The 16468-nt window shown below is 43.3% G+C and overlaps 5 protein-coding genes across 5 annotated transcripts; 2 read left to right on the forward strand and 3 right to left on the reverse strand.

Annotated features, from left to right (window-relative positions):
* Positions 1-207: 207 nt before the first annotated feature.
* Positions 208-3286, reverse strand: AMD1 (AMP deaminase; the record flags this gene model as incomplete). The annotated part of the gene is made up of 4 exons (XM_033573683.1): positions 208-700; positions 787-874; positions 932-1907; positions 1961-3286. The coding sequence occupies 4 exons, from the start codon at positions 3284-3286 to the stop codon at positions 208-210; spliced, it is 2883 nt and encodes a 960-aa protein (XP_033424235.1).
* A 1044-nt stretch (positions 3287-4330) lies between these two features.
* ATNIH1004_009084 (putative actin binding protein) lies at positions 4331-6846 on the forward strand (the record flags this gene model as incomplete). The annotated part of the gene is made up of 4 exons (XM_033573684.1): positions 4331-4538; positions 4640-4827; positions 4896-6794; positions 6841-6846. The coding sequence occupies 4 exons, from the start codon at positions 4331-4333 to the stop codon at positions 6844-6846; spliced, it is 2301 nt and encodes a 766-aa protein (XP_033424236.1).
* Positions 6847-9009: 2163 nt separating this feature from the next.
* On the forward strand, positions 9010-11031 carry DNM1 (dynamin-related GTPase DNM1; the record flags this gene model as incomplete). The annotated part of the gene is made up of 2 exons (XM_033573685.1): positions 9010-10626; positions 10723-11031. 2 exons carry the CDS (start codon positions 9010-9012, stop codon positions 11029-11031), a joined length of 1926 nt encoding a protein of 641 aa, XP_033424237.1.
* Positions 11032-11367: 336 nt separating this feature from the next.
* YEA4 (putative UPD-GlcNAc transporter (Mnn2-2)) lies at positions 11368-12174 on the reverse strand (the record flags this gene model as incomplete). The annotated part of the gene is made up of 1 exon (XM_033573686.1): positions 11368-12174. One exon carries the CDS (start codon positions 12172-12174, stop codon positions 11368-11370), a length of 807 nt encoding a protein of 268 aa, XP_033424238.1.
* Positions 12175-14135: 1961 nt separating this feature from the next.
* Positions 14136-16059, reverse strand: RAD17 (putative cell cycle checkpoint protein Rad17; the record flags this gene model as incomplete). The annotated part of the gene is made up of 3 exons (XM_033573687.1): positions 14136-14156; positions 14245-15219; positions 15310-16059. 3 exons carry the CDS (start codon positions 16057-16059, stop codon positions 14136-14138), a joined length of 1746 nt encoding a protein of 581 aa, XP_033424239.1.
* Positions 16060-16468: the final 409 nt, after the last annotated feature.

Genomic DNA, 16468 nt, shown 5'->3' on the forward strand with positions numbered 1-16468 from the left:
TCCCTGGTCTTCGCGCGCATATGTGTTTCTTGGATGTGAACCCGGCTCTTATTGTATTTCATTTGATATGGATGGAAATATAGATAGATTATCACGAGTAGTGTCACTCTCCCCAAGTCGCCGTGCAACCCCAATTCTTCCTTTACATAGAACCCAGTGGCATGGATATGCTATTATCCACATTCTATGATGAAGTTGGACGGCCTTCTAATCTGTACCGCTGTCACTTGTCCTTAAATTATCTTTTGACGTCCATGTCAACACATTACCTCGTTGCGCCCTTTCATGGACGATACCAGGAAAAATTCTTGGTTCTGGTAAAGTCTCTGGCCGTGCTAGAGCGACTGCTATAGGACTAGTTCCAATCGCCGACAAACTCGGTTCGCCCGACTGAGCCCTGGAATATTCAGAGTTGGAATCTGCGGTGATTGTTTCTCCAATATTATTACTAGGCTGTGGTTGGACGCTGGTACTAGTGGAAGGAGCTTGAGCTTCCGAGCTGGAAGGACCTTGTGTGCTGGCTGAAAGTTCACCAGCTTCCAAAGCATTCGCTGTCGCAGAGGCGCATGCCTTTGGCCCACCATAGTTTGGTTGATCGGTATGGTCTGTAGTCGATGATGCATTTGCAATGGGCTGCAACTGACCTTTTGCAAGGCCAGCTATCTTGTCAGTGGTTTGCGTGCAAGAATACTTTTCGATGCTATTGCTCTGTTAGCGCTGAGGTTCGTTTGATGCCAAATCCGGTGACCAAATACGGGCCACCTCTCTATATAAGGGTACGCTTACAGTGCCAATTCACCAAGCAATGTTTCATGCCTGAATTCTTCACGAATGTCTGGTACATTGCTCTTTGCGACATTGTTCCCTGCAACCCCTGGTAGAGAGCAGTTTGAGCCAAGCCATCTTTGTTTTAAAGACAGCTCGAACCCACTTTGCTCAACTGAATGCTTGGCAAGTTCACACATATCCACTGCGCTGAATTTGTATATCTGTGCAGCAACAGAGTATTCCTCTATTAGGGGCTCCTTGGTAAAGGCAAATTGTAAGGGGTCATCAGTTGATAATGAGACATTTAGGCCCCGCCTGAAGAAATTCGCGCATGGATTTTTGTCATATGTCAAAAATAGAGCGTTATTGCTGAGTGGCGACATGGCGATTCCGATTTGGTTTAGATAATACAGGTACTGCAGCAGAGGAACTTTCCTGAGTAGAATACCGTGGCTTATGCTGTGACAGCAAAGAAATCCAACAGCTAGATGGTCAGGATCACCAGCCTCTCCGCAATGTGGTCTTAGGACGAATGTGTTAAATCCACGGTTTTTTCGCCATATATTCAGTGATGCGACATTCGCAAACATGAAATAGATCCAATAGCTATATGGTGGGTTTTGTTTTGTATTCCATTCCTTTGGAATAGGATATTTCCTATATAGCCGACGCTCCGCCTTGCTCTCATCGTCGACACTATCAAAACCAACAACGCGTTGTAAGAAAATGTGTAGTTTCGGGTGACTGCTTGGGTCCTTTGTCACTTCAAATAAAGGCTGGAAAACATTGTTTATCACCTGCTCAAAGTTTTCCATCATACCACTTGATTTGTACACGTCATACAATCGAGGTATCTGGACAAGCCAACGGACATTAGGAGAGAATAACTTATTGTCCACAACCCAAGCTGCAAGCTTGTCCCATTCCTGGATAGATCTTCCATAAATCGAGATGCGCCATTCCACCATTTGATACTTGCTCGATTCCAAGTCGGAGATAACTTCTTTTGTTATCTCTGCAAGATATCTCCCTTTGATATAATTGTCGGTCTTTAGAAATATCTCACGTAATCGAGACTCACCCACAGGGTTATACTTGAGGTTGAATTTGTCAAAACGATGAAAGGAGTCTGTATGCGCCTGTGAAACTATCAGTGACAAATCATGGGTTGATTAAGATACTCACAACATACATGCATGTCAAGAGTGTCAATACTTAAATCATATGCAGTTAAGTTGATACTTTCAAAAACCTCTTTTAATGTTAAATGCTTCCCATCCCTGAATAAGACAACTTCATCAGGAGACTTTTTCATCTTGCTTTTGATGAAACGCAAAAGATGTTTTTGATTCATGCATGCTGAATGGTGAACATGTGTATCCACTTTTCGGACATTATAGAAGTCTCTGTGAGGAACCTTCTTGCTATCGGCTATCTCCTGATATTCATTCAACAACGTATATAGCTGGAACTTCCCCTCCAGATAAGAAAGTCTTTTGAACGCAAAGCTCTTCGCAGGGCCATCCGTCGATACATCTATGATTGCATCGAGATCCATGTAGAAATCCCTCAATGAGGGAATTCGAACAACAGGTTCCGCAGCGATATCACTTTCATACACTTGATAAACACTGTTTTCATCCAACTTGAAAACCCAAGCTGATTCTTCAGGTAGAGGCAGATATTCACCCATGTCAAAATCCTCCCCAATTTCTTCGCCCATTTTTCTCCTTTTGTGACTTGTATGGATGTGGTCATTGAATTTGCCAGTGTCTTTGCCATTTTCCCAGGCTGGCTCTGGGGGCGGAGGATATATTTCCCACGAAGGATAATCTTTTGGATTATCTCCGGACGACTGCAATGATAGTTCAATATATTTATATCGACGGTCAAGCAAGTCGCGCACTCTGTGACAAATCACATTCAACTCCGATGTAACAGTGAGACTGTTTGGTGCGATATTCATCATACCTTGGACAGTATCCAGACCATCTTCAGTAAAATTTAGACTATTTGATTTGGAAACGTGCTGATCTAGCATGCTGAAGGGCATTGCATGTGGCTTGGGCCCGTGTTGGGTACCATGTGTGGTAGTGGTATGATGCTGTTCAGTAGAGATGTAAGAGTTGCACTCATCAAGATGAGAATTTCCATCCAAACTGATTGCAGATTGTCGTAGGGCATCACTGGAAGTAGCGTGAACCATCTGGCAGCTGCAGTTTTTGTTCTTTAGCGCTGGCACGTCATATGCTTTGTCTTCTGCTTGCAGGGTCGAGATGTAGCTTGTTGTAGGTGCGAATATCTGGGAGGAGTCACTATCGGTGCTTCGTGAAGCAAACTGATGTTGCTGATAAAAAAGCTTTGCTTCTGTGTGACTCATTGACTTCTCATCTGCGTAGTCGTACGTAGGAGTCTTCAGTTGCCTGTCCCTTGGAAGAATTTGACCCATATGATCCCCTAACCCGGGAGGATTAGGGCTGTTGGATGTATGCTCAAGTTTGTCACTCTCTAAGGCCATAATGGGTACACTCGAATAAGGATATAAAAAAAAAAACTGGTGCTGTGTTGTGCTATGATGAGGCGTGTTGGTGTTAGCATTGAGCCTGAAACCATCCAAGGATGGCTTGGCAGCGAAGATGTATCATTGTAATTGCAGATACGAAGGTACGGACTTGGTATACCTTAGGTATTCGATACTTGGTTTTCCTAGCCGAGGGCAACATCCAACCAAGTGCAACACTCTATTGCTTAAAAACAGCAATTTAGAACCAGATATGTTATTAACTAAGTATAGAAAAGATATAGAATTTAATTTACTAAGTAATATAGTATACACACTCTCTCTACATTAGATGGACAGATCCAGAGACTTATCTTAAAGTTTTATGATATGTTGAATAATACAAAGTATTGTGTTTGGTTGTATGTTACTCCATACGTAGTACAATACTCCAGGAATCATGTTACCTAGGTTCTATATCCAAGCGCTTGTTATTCTCTATTTCCACTTGCTCGATATTCATCATTCTGGTTTATATAGAAATAGTAAAATATAAATATTGTTTTAGAAACATAACGTATACAGTGCGTTGTATTTTGCTCTGTATAGTTAGAACGTCTATGTATGTACAGTTATTTACAAACCAGGCATAGGTGCCAGGAATCGTTTAGTTTAGATGGTGGCCTTGGAAGCTCCGTGATTCCGTGTTGTACCACAAGTGGTTCAACTAACCAGCCGTGATTTTATCCTTTTGAACTTGTAAGTGCATTCCTCTTGTTGATTATTTTTCCTAATAGATAAAACTAACGCAATCAGCATACTCCGTTGCGTCCACTTTGGCATATAAAAAACTATTCGTGCTTTGCTATAGCCTATAGGTAAGAACGACAAAGTGCACAGAGGATCTGTCCTCTCTAAATAGATGTGAACAAGTACAAAACATCTCTACTTATACATGCTGATATTTATCTGTATCCAGCTTCTATTCTTGTTATTTTAGATCACCACTTTGATTTAGGTTACACGTTGTGAACTTCCGCACTTGGTTGAAAAGTACCAGACATGGCAACTCTTAATTTGTCGTCCAATGGGGCATCTATATCAAAGAGCTATGAAACAGTGGTTAACTCAGCTTTACTAACTGGCTCCCTAGCGAGCTCCCCTACATACTGCCAATGGGCTGTGTTTTCTGTCTCTACGCCCCTTATTAGTGCATTCCAGCAAGATGCGGGTAACAAAGAGAGTATCTTAAAAGTCCAGAGCACTGGAGGTACGTGTTGAGTTATATTCACTACACAAAATTAAATCTATAAAAAGAAGCCAGTCCTCCCCCAATATATATATATTTTAGGCTGATTCATTATTTACAAGAGGGCGAATTAACCGATCTTATTGATGAGTTTTCCGAGGGCAAAGTACAGTTTGCCTTTGCTAAAGTGACTGATCCAAACACGGGACTGCCCAAAAATGTGCTTATTGCATGGTGTGGAGAGGGAGTACCTGAACGGACAAAGGGGTATTTCACAAGCCACCTGTCTGCTGTTTCAAAGTTCTTGCATGTAAGCTGATCTTAAATATCTATTTTGGAAACATCAATTCTCTGATTGTTTTGATCCTATATGTATAGGGCTACCATGTTCAGATAACTGCACGCTCCGATGCAGATTTGACGGCTGAAGGAATTGTGCAGAAAGTTAGCGATGCTTCGGGTGCCAAATACACGCTACATAGTGAACCGTCTTCCTCTCCTGCTCCCCCGCCACCAGCCTCCAACAAGCCTGTTTTTACGCCGTCTCGATCTGGTGGTATTGTTTCAAATAAAGCACCACCAGTGCTCCAACGGGACATATCAGGACGGAACAGCCTTGACGATGGCTGGGGTCCTGATGCGCCACCAATTACAAGAACGCAACTTGAAAAGGTCCAACCAGCTTATAAGCCAACAAAGGTGAATATTAATGAACTCAGGTCAGATAAATCACCAATTGTTGGCGGGAGCACTGAGAATGCCACGGAAGACCGTAGTGATATTATTAAAGGTGGCTATCGACCTGTGGGCAGAGTGGACATTGCTGCTATAAGGAGACAAGCCCTTGAAGCTGGCGAATTTAAAGATGACCGGCCTGGGCCTGTAAAAGGCGTATATGAACCAGTTGGGAAGGTTGATATTGCTGCAATTCGCTCCAAAGCGCAAAAGTCAGGCGATGACTCCTCTGCAACTAATGATAAGACCAATATACCAGCCAACGCCCCGATTACCGGACAAACAAAATATCCTGAACATCCCTCGACATCCACACATTCTGAAAGGCTTACAAGTTTGCCAAAACCGAAGGTTTCCAACAAGTTTGGAATCCACTCAACATTTGCTGGAACGAAGCCTGCTGTTCCCAACGATTCCATGCCAAAAACAAAACCAGGATCAGCACATGTTGGTAGTGCAAGCAGAACATTTGCAGATGAGCGAGGAAAAACTCCTGCTCAACTTTGGGCAGAAAAGAAAGCTAGGGAACGTGGAGAAGACTCTTCCTTTGTCTCATCATTTCCTAGCCTGGAGTCCAATAAAGAGAACAGTGGCGATGCGGAGTGGAAAGGCTCATGCAGCGGCAAAAATTGGGATCCTGTCCAGACAGTACATACTGAGAAATTTAGCGACAACAATATTGCTCACCAAGCTTCACATTCGGTTTCAGGCGAGAATCTAGGAACGGAGACCCGCACCCCCCAGCAAAATATTACTGCTATCCAGGATACACTTGCACGCGGATCTTCGGTAGATAGTCCCACTGATGGGCCAGATACAACAGATGCACAACATGCCGTACCTTCCCACTTCTCACCAACAGGGTCTGCGGAACAGCAAACCCGTGAAGCCCATGAGCCAGAGGTTGTGGAAAGGATTTCGAGTCAACCCCACAACTCCCGCCCCCCAACTCCTCCATCTCCAGCACGTGAAGCATCACCCATCCGTGTTGCCATGCCAGTTGGACGAGGAGCCGCAGATTTGACGGACGAAGAACATGTATCTTCACCTAACATCTCATCTAATAGGCCTCGACAGATTGCACCGAGCGAGACGGATCTTCAAGTTGATCCGCAGGATACAGCCCGGGCAACAGACAGAACAACAACGCTGGCCCATTCCCAGGGAGGCGGCGTTCAGGCCCTTGTGCAATATGATTACGAAAAGGCGGAAGATAACGAGATTGAACTAAGAGAAGGGGAATATGTGACGGATATTGAGATGGTTGATAAAGACTGGTGGTTAGGCTCCAATATGCGTGGTGAAAGGGGTCTTTTCCCTAGCAACTATGTCGAGGTTGCTGAGCATAAACAACAAGGTCGCCCAACGTTGTATTCTCATGAATCACAGGTAGATACTCCAGATCTTCATGCTGCGTCCGCTGCACCTCTGCCTTCAGGTTTGGTCTCGAACCTTCAGCCTAGTGCAATGGCGCTATATGACTATGAAGCTGCGGAAGATAACGAGCTTAGCTTCCCAGAAGGCGCTGAAATTACTGGAATTGTAAGTTCAATTCTGTCTTTGTTCCTTCATATACTGGATATGGTAGCCTTAGTGCATTTTCCCCCCATTTCTTCACTCCGGGCGCTTTGGTTTATCAGATATAAAACATCTAATCGATGCTTTGCAGGAATTTCCTGATGATGATTGGTGGCTTGGTGAATATCATGGAAAAAAAGGACTCTTCCCTGCTAACTACGTGCAACTTGTGAAATAAGCGAAAGTCCGTTTGTCCTACAGTTTATTACATGAGAGCCAAGTTCACGGTATGAAGTTGGACTGCTTTGGGAGCTGGTAGTGATAAGTTGCTTTTGCCTGAAGCAGAAAGAAGGGCCTGCAGGATATCAGGATCAATGCGTTGTTCACTTACTGTACATGCTTGCTGTTAGTTATAGCTAAATGTTATTGTTATTTTTGTGGTCCTCCCCCTTCTTTCACTCTATTGATATTGGTATTTTGCCTTTCAGGGTAATACATTATGTTAGGTTTACGCAAGGTTGATGTACCAGGTAGTTGTACGGAAAATTTTAAGTTTTTACGCATTATATACGGAGTGGAATTTAAGCCCAGAGGGTACAGAGTAAGAGCATGGGGAAAGATAAAATAACGACGAGACTCATAGATTGCCCCGGATTTTGATGAATCGTTCAGTTGGCAACGGCGTGGGCTTAACTATTAAATGCTCCAAGCATGAATCATTACTGTTCATAGCATGAGACTAACATTTATGTGTTTACCAGTAGGGTTGTTATCTAGAGTTAAATTTAAGATTACTTGCTGATTAGGGTCTTAGAATTTCCTATTAGCCAACCTTGAGATGGATGTGTTAAGTTGTTAGTTAACATACTCCACTGGTAACCTGCGAATACGGGCGAGCTGTGCATCTGTATTCCCATACAAAATAGCACTATTTTAACTTAGGATGTTTCAACTATTCTTCTATTATGATGATTTATTAGACAAATTCATTTGTACGAGTATATAGGTATTGTAGATATTTTATGAAGGAAATTTATTTTAATCCCAGATATATATGCCAGGCTTGAAATATACGGTAATTTATAATATCTAAGTAATTAACATTAATAGCCATCTAAAAATTATCGTAAATTCTATTCAGTAACTAAAGATCCCTCAGATTAATTATCTATTAATAAAGAGGCAGAATGGTTGAGTTATCCCAAGTTAAAAAAAGGGCCATTTTATATGGGAATACAAATTCGCAGCTCGTCCGTATTCGTAGGTTACTCCTGGGCAACAGAGTACATAAAGTTGACTAGTCAGGTTGGTTAGTAGGTTAGCTAACTAGTTAATTAGTTAGTTAGTTTTCATGTTTTGTGTCAGCATCTCCTTGAGGACCTGCCCCATTACATCACATGATCACATACTGTAGCTTGAATCCCATTTACCACCGGCATACAGAGCCAAGCTGATCCTCGAGTAACCGGTTCTTCTTGTGGCCTGTCCTATGACCACATTTACGGTTAAGGATAGTAGGTTGTTGTTTCATTCACCTTGTTTTTCTTAGTTTTTATTGATTTTGTCGTCTATGTTCCCCCCCTCTGAGCAAGGTTTAATTTCTTCGTTCTACCCTCCAAATCCTGCTCACGTTTATTCTTTCACGGACTCTGGACTTGGGAACTTTGAATCTTTTATATCCCAAACCTACTTACTGCTTGTTGATCAACATGGCATCTTTGAGTGAAGATTTACTTGTAACTGTAAACAAGTTGCAAGACCTTGTTTTCAATACGATTGGAAATGATTCCCTTGACCTACCGCAAATTGCAAGTTTCTTCTCTTCTCCGAAACACATAACCCAATTAGCCAGTACTAATTCATAGTCTAGGTTGTGGTAGGCTCCCAGTCGTCTGGGAAATCATCAGTACTGGAAAATATTGTAGGTAGGGATTTCTTACCAAGAGGGAGTGGTATCGTTACAAGACGGCCATTAATCTTGCAACTCATAAATATTCCTTCCGAGCACCATGGTAAACCTGAAAGTGATGAAGTCCATGTACCACATACGGCTGCCAGTGTTGCTGGACATCATGAGTGGGCAGAATTTCATCACATCCCTGGTCGGAAATTTAACGACTTCGCTTTGGTGAAGCAGGAAATTGAAGCTGAGACAGCAAGAATAGCTGGAAGCAACAAAGGGATCAATAGACAACCAATCAATCTCAAAATATTTTCACCCCATGTGCTCAACCTCACAATGGTCGACCTTCCAGGGCTGACTAAAGTTCCCATTGGGGATCAGCCATCGGACATTGAGAAGCAAACCCGCGCTTTGATATTGGAATACATCGCCAAGCCGAATAGTATCATTCTAGCTGTCTCTCCGGCAAATGTTGACCTTGTGAACTCTGAAGCACTGAAACTTGCTCGCCAGGTTGATCCCATGGGTCGGAGGACTATTGGGGTTCTCACTAAATTAGATCTGATGGATCATGGGACTAATGCTATGGATATCTTATCCGGCCGGGTTTATCCATTGAAACTTGGATTTATTGGGGTTGTTAACCGATCTCAGCAAGATATTCAATCTGGAAAATCGTTATCCGAGGCACTCCACGCGGAAGTAGAATTCTTCCGACATCACCCAGCATATCGGAATATGGCGAATCGATGCGGAACACAGTATCTTGCAAAGACACTGAATGGGACGCTAATGTCCCATATTCGAGATCGTCTACCAGATATCAAGGCTCGGTTGAATACGCTGATGGGCCAAACTCAGCAAGAGCTAGCCAGCTACGGCAACAAACAATTCAGTGGAAAGGAACACCGTGGGTCCTTAATACTCCAGTTAATGACTCGCTTTGCTTCATCTTTCATATCTTCAATTGATGGGACCTCGTCTGAGATTTCTACTAAGGAGCTTTGTGGAGGGGCCAGAATATACTATATTTTCAATTCTGTATTCGGGAACTCTCTTGAAACGATTGATCCCATACACAATTTATCTGTTCCTGATATCAGAACCGCGATCCGCAACTCAACTGGTCCCCGACCAAGCCTTTTCGTCCCGGAGCTTGCGTTTGACTTGCTTGTAAAGCCTCAGATCAAGATGTTAGAGGCGCCTAGTCAGAGATGTGTGGAGCTGGTATATGAAGAGCTTATAAAAATTTGTCATACCTGTGGTTCACAGGAACTTTTACGGTTTCCACGTCTCCAGGCAAAGCTTATTGAAGTTGTTTCCGATCTTCTCCGCGAGCGCCTAGGACCTTGCTCTGCTTACGTTGAATCCCTGATATCTATCCAAAGGGCTTATATCAATACAAATCATCCAAACTTCCTGGGTGCAGCGGCAGCAATGTCATCCATCATCCAGAGTAAACAGGAGGAGGAAAGGAAAGCAGTTTTGGCCGAGGATAGAAGAAAACGAGACAAAAGACGTCTGAAGGAGCTTGGGGGTCTTAATGGCAGCATCGCTGCCTCACCCGATGAGGAGGACCAACACTTGGAACCCAAGACGCAAAACTTTCCTATTGGGACCCAGTCTGCGAAAGGAGGAAGGAACCAATCTCCACACATTAACAAATCGCAGGATGGCGGTATCACTGCAACATTAAATGGAACAAACTCGAGCACGCACGCTGTATTTGGCGCTACTAACCCTACCCGTGATTCATTTTTAAACTACTTCTTTGGCAAGGATGGCACACAGGCGCCGAATGCGATATCTCGTCCTCCTACCCAGGGCAAGCCACCCCATCCCAACGATTCTAACGCTAGCCAAAGTTTTCGACGTACAGAAATGCGGTCCCCTGTTTTGCAGCCTGAAGAATACATACCTCTCCCGGAGTATGGGGGCGAGGCTACCTCATTTGTAAGTCCGAAATTGCTGTTTTCTATTTATTGTAGTGTAATTCATTTTCCGTTTACTGTTACTGTTACTGCACTGATGGCTTACTGGATACGAAAGGACAATTCCGAGCCGGCTCTTTCTGACCGTGAGCTGCTGGAGACCGAGTTGATCCGCCGATTGATCTCTTCGTATTTCAACATTGTAAGGGAGACCATTGCGGATCAGGTTCCGAAAGCTATTATGCATCTACTTGTCAACCATAGCAAAGAAGTTGTGCAGAATAGGCTCGTCAGCGAACTTTACAAGGAAGACCTCTTCGCAGAACTGCTTTATGAAGACGATGGTATCAAAGCGGAAAGGGAGAAGTGCGAAAGACTCCTTGACACGTACAAGGAAGCAGCGAGGATCGTGGGTGAAGTTTTGTAGGCCGCAAGAGCCATAAAGGCCGAGGCACAGAGAAGGCATAGTCGTGATTATGGATGTAACTGTATGTTTGTAACTATATGCTAGAATACTATATATTCAACTTCGTAGCCTGTTGGTAGAAATGAACTCTCTCGTAGCTCAATAAATCAAGCATAAGAAACAGCACCAGCAGTTCATATAGGCACAATCAAATGGCTTACAGGCTCCTAAGAGTTGTATTACGAAGACCTACCTGCATGAGGCATAGGAAGTGGACTGGAGGTCTGATAGCGATGGGTCTTTGGAATATACATGAGTGGAAAGGGAGGGCTCGGATAAAGTAAGAGCTAGTGGAGATTAATTTGTCTTTGTACCATTTCTTTTCAAGCGCGCACCCTCGAAGCCATACAATGCACCTCCCGAGAAGACGAACAGACCACCAATAAGAACACCTGGTGCAAGTCGGTTTCCAAACAAGTAAATAGACAATATGAGCGAAAGCAGTTTTCGAATGTTCAACACTATTGTAACAGTCAAGGAGGACGATTTTGCAGAGAGAAAATGAACCCCACGAATGCAGAGGTACTGTGTGAAGGCGTTCATTATAAGGTAAACCACCGGCATTGGAATGAAGTCAACAGTAGATTGAGCGAGACTGGAGACTTCAAGGGCTACAAGCAGCCTAGACCTAGTCTCGGGAAGTGAAGTTTCTGCAGCAGCAATAGATCGAAGCTTCTGCGACAGTGTAGAATCTAAGACGTCACTTCTTGCAATTGCAGTGATCCTAGGAAGTAACGAGGGCGCTGAAAATAATTCCCGCCACTGAACCTGAAGATGGGGATATGTTGGTATGAAGAGTGGTAACGAGAGCGTGTGCGAGTAAAACAGGGCCTCCTTCCAATGACTTCTGCCATACTTCTCATAGAGGCGATCTGCGAAAACTCCTTGAAATGCAGAAAGTACCATTGCAAGTGTAAGAATCGTAAAACCAATCAAGGTATTAGTCAAAGTCTGATCGCTCCTCTCACTCTCGATTTTAATAGATTGACCTTTCTCGTGCGCATCAGCTAAAGCTGCAGCAATAACACCTAAAGTAAGCATTGCCACTGCCAGGACCTGGCCTTGTGAGTATTTTTTGGAGTTAAAGAGATAACCAACAAGCATGGACGCAACTGGGCCGCCAGACCTCAGAATAATGTGTAATGGCACGGAAATTTTATATGCGAAGGCCCAGTTATTCAAGAGGTTCACAGTCACAAAGAATGCCGTGTATACCAACCATGACCTCAGTGGGACAGCTCGTTGACCAAGGAACAATGATCGAGGGCCCGCAGAGAGCGACAAAAATCCCGGCAAAGTTAACAATGCAGTTAAGATAAATTGAGCAAAAGTTATTAATGGCCCTTCAAGCTGAAGTCAGATAGGAGGAGGGAAAGAAGTAAAGAAATAATGAGGAAAGAACTACCTGAACTTGGTTGATCCCTAAATTATAAATCAGTAGGTCATTCCTTGTCTACTGGGCTTTGCAAGCTAGGCTTACTTGACTATGGCTTCAAGTGTAAATACCTGAATTCCCATGTCAGTGGCATTCGATCATGATAAGGTTTCGTTTACAACTCACGTTGGCGCAACACCCGCCAAAGATCAATGACAACATGAGAACTGTATTAGTCCAGTTGGGAAGGTTTGCAAGAGTTATTGCGTGTGCTATACTAAGCAAGCTAGTATTAGATTCTGAATCTGCCCCATCTTTGACTGTTGATTCGGTTTCGTGTGGAGGCTTTTTTGTCACTGTGCTTGCGTAATAACGCAAGGCAGCCACTTCATTGTTGGCTGCGTATCCTGAATTATTGCTTCTTTGTCTCCAAGTAACATCATTATTCTTAAGCATTGTCATGAGAAACCGATGTTGGGATGAAACAATCGTATTTTATACAGGCATAAAAAAGTATGGTAGGTGGGATGTATTAAGGTCTAAACAGAATTGACATCCCCCTCGGTAGCTTAGGCACGGAGTACAGAGTACGTACTTGGAGCTATACTATCTTCAGCATAGTGTCTAGGAGTGGATTCTATTGGACCAGTAAGTACTGCGTACGGTAAGATGGGCCAGCAGTTTCATACAGGCAAGGGAACATTAAATAAACGAATTAATCTTATGCTGGGTATCTATTTTCAAATAGAATATGTGCAAGGCACCGAAAAATTTTTATCCAATAGTCTCATTCTCTAGCTAAGTCTGGTAAAAGACATTGTCCAATCAAGTCCTTAGCTTCTACTGAACACGGTAAACCCATAGTAGCACCAGCAATGCATTGGTTGTTTTTGCTCAAATACCTATCGAATTGGCGAATAATATGGGCAAATTTGAATACAATATTAATCATCAAGTATATCGTCATCGCTTAAAACAAATCTCTCACCCATATTCTCGTAAGCAGAAGGTAGTCTGGGTTCATATCTTTTATTGTTTCTGGTCCTATTTCCCCTAACCCTCACAACCGAGCTCTTGTTTGCAAAGGAGGAGTTTAAGACAGTGCCACAATTCAAGTAAATATCATGGCCATCTAAAGTCTCGCACTGTGAGCTGGTTCCATGAATGCAGGTAATCTTCTGAAGGTCTCTGGCACACTCCTTGTCCGCGGATATTCTAGCCATATAGGGTAATTGATAGAGTAACATATCATTATGGGATGTCATAGTCACAATTGGTGGCTGCAAGTTATCGCAAACACTCGGCACAGTTGCTTGGTTCCTTTTCAAGCATGAAGGATTTGGGGGATCCAAAAAAAGACCTCGTGTTTGCTTATCCAATGAGTCTAGAAATCTCTTCATCCAAAACCTTGCGAGGGCTTCTATTTCCTCCGCATAATGACATAGACGCAATGAAGTTGGAAAAAATATCCTGTGTGCATCATTTGTTCGGGTAGCACAATTCACACGTCTTTTCACAGGATGAGGAAGAGAAAATAAAAGACCACGAGCAGCAACTTGATAGCTGATATCTTGCTGTTGCACCACGTCAACTCCAGAGCCGGTCCCGTTAACATCAACTCTGACACCTGTCCAGGATCTATAAGACCTTTTACGATCGGTGTACATGATGTCGCTGTCTGATAGCGCCTCTATGCACCCATCAAGGCATCCTGTAAAAGATGGACCGTCACAGGACGGCACATAATTTTCATGAAGGGCGCTAATAAATGTTTGTATATCAGTTCCTGTCCCATCCACAAGCTCATTGACAGGAACTTGAGACACCATTAATCGACCACTGAGGCTCATACGGTCGGGAGGAGAGGAAAATCTGTCGGCTTCATCTGCAATGTCTTTGTTCTCGCGTTTGTTGTACACAATTTTTCCAACAGCGTGGAATAATCCCAAACTAGATTCCCTTTGCGAAATTAACTTCAAGTACTCTTCCTCTTTTGGTGTAAGAGTCACAACATTCCGGGGCTTTTTCCGGACTCTTGTAGCAATTTCTTTCCGCTCTTTAACGCCTTCACCCTTGACGCAGAGAAATTCTAAGGAAGAGATGGCACTTCGAATATCCCCGGATTGGGAAATTCTTCGGAGCACGGCGGCTCCTGGGAATTTATAACGTTTAGAATGGTGTGATTCTTTCTCCAGAACATGCTCCAGGGCTTTGTAAATAAATGTTGGTGCAATGCTATTAAAGTCGATAACGGTTGTGCTAGCATGATTATAGAGCTCAGGCCCGAGTAAACGGTGAACTGTGAGGGCTTCGGACGAGGGCCCTGAGTTGAGGAGTGTTTCCGACACAATTAGTACAATAGGGGAAACAGGGTTCTCATTACTCTTGTTTTCGCCGAGAGCGTTGGATGTGGATGATGTTGTCATAGCAAGATAGCGATGTAACGATATTCTGAAAGCATTCAGGGTAGAAGAATATGATTTCAATACTGCTGGAAATTCTTCGACAAGAATAACACGCCGCCGACGAGCTCCGGAATTGACACCTTTTGCTCTGGGCGCATCAATAACTTCATCTAAATCGAGTCCTCTGAAGCTATGACATCGTCCTAAAAACTCATCGAAATGTAAGGCGGCTGGTACAAATCCCCTTGCAAGGGATCGGGTAACTGGAGGATTCTTCCATTCAAGGATGTCAAATCCTAATGTACTTGATAATAATGACATTGTCGTGGTTTTGCCGCTGCCTGCAGGGCCCCGAAGGACCAGTAATTTCTAATCTTGTCAGCTGAGAGCATATGAATTAAGTGTATAATCTGGAAAATCTCAACAAAAAGAGAAGTGACTTCCACTAAAATTACCTACATTGTCACTCCCGGTAAAAGCATCATGCAGCCACTTGTGCACATCAGATACTTTTTTCTTATGGACAGCCAGTTCCTCCAGATTCAGTGGTTGATACTGCTGCGTCCATGGTATACCACCATTCCCCTCATGTTTACAATTGGAGCCAAGGATCTCACTATCAGGTTTCGATGGAACAAAGAAGCGCTTTGTTGTCTTTGCAAATTTCCCTTGATAATGCATATGCTTTCTCAGGGTAGACTGCGAAGGTTGGGGCTGACGATGCGGTTTATAATTCGAATTCTGCGTTGCGATGTTCCCCTCAGAAAAATACCCATTAAACAACTCGTCGAAGGAATCATAATCGTCAATTATACCATCACTACCATCCGAGATACTCCCAGCCGGTGATAGGGAGTTATGAACCATGCCCACACTTTGGCAAGATTGCCTTGCATCAACAGATCCCACAGAGCCAACTTTGCATGATGTGGTGCTGCTTACTGGTAGCATTTGATGCTCCGTATTCTCAAGCGAGGGGAAAGTAGACTCGGTGAGGCTGGGCAGCCGTGAGTCGGCAACCGATGGTCTAGTCGTTTGTTGTTGCGAAGATGCATTTAAATGCAATTGAGAGCCAACTCCCTTATTACCAATAGGTAGACTATGCTCTGAAGTGGAGTGACGACTCGAGTTGTCTTCAATGACTTTGGCTTCACTATCCACCGAAAAGGCGTTTAATGCACGCTGCCGTTTTGTCGGACGATCAGTCATGACTGCAGAGAGAAATCAAGATAGTTCTATGACATTGTACAAAAGGGCGATAGAGTACATCATATCACCTTAACTATAGATGAGTCGGTATCTGCTACTATATCCAGACTTGCACATATCTTAGGTTTTTCTAGTGGATAGCCTTCCTCATATGGTAAAAATGGTATTGTGGTACATGCATTAGTAAGTGTATTTCCTGGTAACGTAACTAGATACCGAACACCAAACGACACCAAGCGGCAAAATTTTTCACCGCCTACCTCCTCCTGGATTTGGTTAGTATTTGAAGCCTTTAATCACCCATAAAAATAAAATATTCTATAGAATAGTAACGGTAGAACTGTTTAGTAAGATATTTTAATGAATTATAGAAGTAATATTGCAATTACTGCACATAGGGGACCTTTGC

Source organism: Aspergillus tanneri (assembly GCF_003426965.1).
Source record: "Aspergillus tanneri strain NIH1004 chromosome Unknown AapTan_6_pilon_pilon_pilon, whole genome shotgun sequence".
Classification (NCBI taxonomy): domain Eukaryota; kingdom Fungi; phylum Ascomycota; class Eurotiomycetes; order Eurotiales; family Aspergillaceae; genus Aspergillus; species Aspergillus tanneri.